This window comes from Ursus maritimus, unplaced genomic scaffold, assembly GCF_017311325.1.
Source record: "Ursus maritimus isolate PB19 unplaced genomic scaffold, ASM1731132v1 scaffold_16, whole genome shotgun sequence".
Taxonomy (NCBI): domain Eukaryota; kingdom Metazoa; phylum Chordata; class Mammalia; order Carnivora; family Ursidae; genus Ursus; species Ursus maritimus.
In genome coordinates, this window is record NW_024424008.1 from 4102008 (window position 1) to 4108092 (window position 6085).

Below are 6085 nucleotides of genomic sequence, written 5' to 3' on the forward strand. Positions count from 1 at the left end.
CCCGCCCGCCGCGGCCCCGCGCGCTCCGCCGCTTCGCCCATCGCGCCGCGCAGACAGCCGCTCGCCTAGCCCGCGGCCGGGGCCCTGGCGTGCAGCGCGGGCCTCGGCGGGGCCCAGCGCCCCGGCCCGGGAGGATGCGGCCCGGGGCGGCCCGGGAGCTGAGCAGGGCCCCCGCGCCGTCCCCCACGGGCCCCGGCTTCCAGAGCCGCAGCCGCCGCCCCGCCCCCGGGAGACATGACTTCCAAGCCGCATTCCGACTGGATTCCCTACAGGTACGCGGGCGCCGGTCCCACCTCCCCTTCAGCTCGGGGGCGCGGGCTCGGCCCACTACCCTGCAGCGCTCAGGGCGAGCGGCGCCCAGCACCCCGACCCGGGGCGCGGGGCCCCTGTACCCATCCCATCCCACACTGCGGGCGCGGGCTGGAGGCGCGGGGCCTTCCTACCCCAACTTTGGGCCCCGGGCGGACTGAATTGGCCTGCCCTGCTCCATCTCTTGTCCGCCGGGGTTGCTGGAAGGGGCCGGTGCTCTGGGCCTGTGCGGGGCCGTGCTGGGTCGGGCAGCGCCATGTGGCCGCCCGGGGAGGGAGCGCACTGCTCTGAGCCCCCTCCTAGGCCCAGCACACCGGGTCACACGCCGGTAGACCTGTGGACAGACAGCCGTACAGCTACAGGCATGCACCCCCCGTGGGTGCATCGGGCCAGAGACGCTCCTGCTGGTCTGTTCACACACGCAGAGCATGAATTCCTGGAGACAGTTATTGTGAACCAAGAGCACAGGCCGCTCATACACACATGCACCCCGTACGTCTCCACACACGCTGAGACTTGGTCTCGCACAGGTGTACTCCTACTCTCTGTGCCCATACACATCCTGTATTTGGACAATGCCTGACACCTGCTACCCGCTCACAGGTACTACTGGTATCTATCAGAGACTCGGAAATCCACTCGCGAACAGGTCTATACCTGGACACCCACCAACTCACAATACATAGACTGCCTTTACGTTCATACGAGCACTCACGAAAGCAGGGCTGCCCAGTGTCGCCAGACTCTGTGGTCTGTCCCAAGGATAGATGGGCTTTGCCAGTTGCCTGGTGGTTGGGGTGGGGGAGGGGTGTTGGGTGGTTCTCACACAGGTGCAGGCCTTTCCCCCATCCACTCTTCATTCTCTCCATTACCCCTGGAATAGAGCTCATCGTCATGGCAGCGCCAGATCCTTGGCCACCTATTGGCTCCTGGTTGCCATGGGCTACGGGGCTGTCTCTAGGCCTCCCAGAGAGGCCTGTGTGTAAGATGGGTGCTGGACTGCCCAGGGCCACTATGTTATTGCCCGCCTGGGTGCTCATGCCTGCGGGTTGGAGGAGCAGACCCTCAGGACCTGCCCTGTAACACGGCCAGCTCTTGGGAAGGGACCTGATTCTAGTCACCGACAAAATACTTCTGACAGCTCTTCTAGGAGTCTGTCCAGACAGCATCCAAAATGGAAACCGGCTGAAACAGCCTGAGGCTTGTTAAAAGCAGATCCTTCAGCAAACAAGCACCTGCCACTGACCTGGGGATCCAGGGTTGCTCTCGAGAACTGTTGTCTCTAAGCTGTTTTGGGGGCTTTAGGGCTTCCCAAGTTAGAATTTGTGGGTGCCCCTCCCACCAACATACGCACGTGCACACACACGAGTCACCCATAGGGTTTCCTGCAGACATAATGCAGTCACACCTCAGCGTCTCCCACAGATCAGGGAGACACCCCCAGCGGGAGACTGGGGCTTTGCTGACTCCAGAGCTGCTGCCCTGCACCGGGCACCCAGGCTAGGGGCACGGGTAGTTTCTGGAGCATCCTGGCTTGACACGTCTGTGCTGAGGACCTCCTAGAAGACCGTGCAGCCCCATGGAATACCATTAACCTTTTCCAGTCACCCAGCAGAGGTGCCTGGGTAGCACCTGCGGGCTGCGTGGCCTCTAATGCTGTGGAAGTACGAGTATGGGGAGGCACGTGGCAGGGTGGTGGGCACAAACTTAGGAGGGCAGGAAGGGACAGGACTTGCGGCCGTAGATACAAAGGCGTGTTTAGGATCTGGCACATGGAGGCCCAGCCCAGATCAAGGTTGAAGGAAGCCTCTCCCAGGAGCCAAGGACCAGAAGAATATGTCGAGTAAGTGCATGAGTCTTAGAGAAGGCCGCTCCTTTCTGGCCGCACACGCCATCTGGAGCACAGAGCCCTATCACCCTGGAAGCCTGTCCCTAGCAGCTTGGCACTCCTGCGGCCCTCCCTGCTTGCGGTCCCACTGCTCTGTAACCCTGCCGTCTGGCTCTGTGGCAGGGACGGTGGGTCTCGAGCTGGGGGCAGGCTATAGTCAGAAGTTGCCAGAATCTCTCCTGCCTTCGGGGGGTCTTTCTGAGCGTGCCCTGAGCCTGGGAAAACCCTGGACTTCGGGTGTAGACTTCTAGAACGGGGAGACCTGGGCTAAGAGGAGATGCAAATTGCCTCTCGCATTAACTGGGCTGCTGATTGCAGTTAAAGCCACATGCCTGCGTGATCGCAGAAAACTGGGGCAGAAGACAGGCAAGGCCGCTTTCTTGCCGACGAGGGGGATGGGCACACGAGCACGTGCTTCGGTATGAGGTTTCCCCAGTGTCACAGCATGTCAGACCTGGAATGCGTCCTTCCGTGTGGGGGAGAGAGGTCGGTCGATTTCTTGTTAGCTGTCCTGGTGGGGGTTTTACTCCCTCTGTGATGGCCGCACCTGCCTTCCCTAGGCCTGGCTCATTTTCTCTGAAGCAACTGCCAGTTGGCGATAATCTTCTTATGGGTAATTGTGGCTCAGTTTATAATGATCATGGATTAATCTCACATTCTGACTCAGAAGGGAGCCATTTAGTTTATAAAGTTGAACAACTGGAATCATGTTTTGTCTTTTGATTTTTTTCTATTACTAGTACTAATAATTTTCACGTCTGCCATTTTGTCTTCATCTGTGTTCTTCTTGAGTATTAAATGCCCCTCCTCCCTGGCTTCACAACCTTTTATGAGTTGCAGGTGAAGCATTAAGAGCGAGGGAGCGAGGGCGGGCCCTGTCCTCAGTGCTCTCTCTGCCTGTCTCCTCCCACCCGGCCCCGAGCTCCTGGAGAGCAGGGACCCCATCTGGTCCTGGGCTGCGCGCCTGGTGTGCCCAGCAGAGACAAGAGGCGCTCTACTTTGAATCAAAGAGGCATCTCCAGATAGCTTTTTGGACTTTCTGGCTTTCGTGGCCGCACACCCGGGTTCTCCGCACACCCGAGGCGTGTAGCAGCCTCCCCTCGGAGAAGAACACTGCTGGAGAAGCGTGCCCGTCGAGCCGCAAGGGCCCTTACAGGCTCTCGGGTCCTTTGTGCGAATGCTCCCTTCTGTCGCGTGACTGTGACCGTTAGAAAGCTCTTCTTGGGGTGAGCCTGGGCGTGCCTCTGGGTTTTCCCTCCTCTTGGCTCTTGTGAGGGTCCTCCCACCACTTCCAGACTGCGCTTTCTGGGGAGTGGGAGCCCGAGCAAGACCAGACTCCCTGGGCTCTGCCTGTGTGGGAAGCCTTGGGGGGCCCTGGATGCCACGGCGGCCGGGACGAGGGACAGCATCTCTGCTCCCCACCCGGCGCCCTGGGGAAGGCTCCCCGCTGCTGCTGAGGGTGGGAGGAGCAGGAAACGGGTGATAGAGAGGACTCCGGGCGCAGGGACCGCTTGGATGCCCTCAGGTTGGTCTCCGCCCTCCTCCAGCCCCCCAGTGTGGGGCCACCTGCAGCTTCCTGGCCTGTCCTACACCCAGCAGAGGGAAGCTGTCACTTCCTTGCTGGGGGCCCTGCTCCCGTTGTTGACCTTGAGTCCTCCCTGTCGTGGGGGACAGCTTCAGCTACCTGACTCGTCACCTTGAGGCCTCTGTCAACAGAACCCCAAAGTCTCATCCGGGCGATGTCAAGCCCTGTGTCCCCCCATTCTGGCTGTGTGGGGACCCACATGTAAGGCATGACCCTCTCCTGTCAGGGTTGCATCGGTCAGACTCTGCGAGCTGTCCAGTGTCTTCTGAAGTCACGCTGTCTCAATGAACAGTTTAGTATCGCTTCGGCTTTGTGTCGCTTGTAAGTCTGCCGAGAGGCCTGCCTTGTCTTCAGGTCATCAGTAGACAGGCTAAGCAAGGGAAGCAGGGTGCTGGAAACCCCCTCTGGTCAGGGCGTGCCTTACTGTTGCACGGACCTGTCTCCTGGGAGGGGCACGCCAAACACTGCTTTCTCCCGCCCACGAGTGACCGTCACTGGTCCCTGCGGTTCCATGTGGCAGCCCGGCTGAGCTGCCCTCCCGTGGTCCCGGATCGGTCTGGGGGCATGTGCCCTGACTTGCTGGTGGACTGGACTCACTCCTGCTGATCACTGGGTCTTCTGGCTCTTCGGTGAACCGGCCCATGATCTTACCTGGGGCTGTGTAAGACTGACCCATCTACAGACTGTGATTTCTTCCCCCATCTGAGCAGAAGGCTGCGTTTCCGTACTTCCAGCAACTCTCCCATTTCTTTTTTGTTCTTTAGAGCTCACCAGCTGTGGCTCGTGGTCCCCGTTTACATGACTGAGCATCAAAATCACCTATGTTTCTTGCTTTAAGAGAGAAAACGAGGTGAGGGATTGATCCTGGGGTAGCTTCCCCAGCAGTTCTGAATCACCGAGTCAGGGCCGAGTGCGCACAGCAGTTTTAATGACCGGCGAAGCGTTGGAGCCCGTGGCAGGAATGGAGAGGGCCCATCCTGGGAGGCTGGGACTCTGGTGAGCCCTGTGGGCTTCTCCCTCCTGGGGCTGCCTCTGTTCCCACCCGTACTGTTTCCCTGATGTTCCAGGCAGCCACTAGGGGCAGATCTGGGCGTGCTGGGGTGGGGGTGGGGCAGTCTGGCACAGCTACAGGGCTTGCAGCCTGGCCCCCTGGGTAGCCTTTCCTCCTCTGATTCCCTTGGTCCAACGGGGGCAGCTTCCTCTGTGACCGAGTGGAAGGAAAGAGGACGTAAAAGGGGAGGGCGAACTGGGCGTGGAGCACGGGCCTGTGCCTAGGTAGCCTGGCCCCCCGGCTTCTGGTCAGCACCGGTGGGTTAGCCGAGCACGCAGGGTGGAGTCTAAAGAGAGGCAGGAACTCGGCTTCCTAAATGTGTTGTCCACGGCTGGCTTTTCCATCCCATGGGAGAAGTGCCCCTGCTCTCGTTTGTTATCAGGCATGGTTTTCTCTCCAGATCTCTGTTGGGCAGTTCGGGGGAAGCAAGAGCATATGGAGGGGCTATCTCCCTGAGAGCCGAAGGGGCCACCTTGTTGGCCCTGGGCAGAGTGCGTGGATTGGTGGACACTGCAGACCGGGTTTTCCCGACCCACAGGAGTCAGTGGCCCGTGTGTTCCTGGATGTCCCTGGTCCAGTCCCCAGCAGGAGGTGACCTTGATGAAGGAGCCGCCAGGGTCAGCGGGAGGACCCATCCATCAGTTGCCCTGTCTCCAGTGCGAGTCTCCTGGCGGGGCCGCAGCTGGCAGCCTGGGCTTGGCAGTGATTCCGTAATTGGAGCCCGAATTGTTAAAAAGCCATTACCGTCTCTTCTGTGGTTATCATTTAGTCCTGCCTAGAACAGCGCCCGTCGGGTAGAGGCAAGCCGGGGGGTGTCTCGGGAAAGGAAGGAAGGCGCCCTGGTGGGAGCTGAGGGGCAGGGCTGCCCGGAGGGGGTGGGGGGCCGGGGCCTGCCCAGGAGGGGAGAGGTTTCCTTCCGCTCCCTGGAGACCACCCTTGTTGCCGGGCTTCTCCGCAGCCACGGGGACTTGCGGGGATTTGTCAGCCGTCAGGGACAGATGTGCGCCTCAGACACAGCGCTGTGCTGTCAGGCAGTCCGGGCTTGTCCCCGCCGGGGGCCGTCCCTGCCGGGGACCGTGGTCGGCCTCGGACCTTTGCGGCTTTCCTAGAAACAGGGCCGAAGCAGGAAGCTGCTTTCCCGGCCGCGGAGGTGCGTGGATTGTGGGCCTCCTGGGGGGTCCCGCGCAGCCGGGCTGTCCTCACTGGGGCGCAGGTTGCTTCTCCCAGCAGCGCCCCCCCCCCCCCCCCCCCC

General features: G+C 61.0%; 1 protein-coding gene across 1 annotated transcript in view; it reads left to right on the plus strand.

Moving 5' to 3' along the window:
• The first annotated feature begins 234 nt into the window (after positions 1–234).
• The window catches only part of TUB (TUB bipartite transcription factor), a 20255-nt gene continuing 14404 nt past the window's right edge, over positions 235–6085 (plus strand). Inside the window, exon 1 of the mRNA XM_040630747.1 lies at positions 235–272. Within this exon, the coding sequence (XP_040486681.1) occupies positions 235–272 (38 nt within the window). The remainder of the gene's footprint in view (positions 273–6085) is intronic.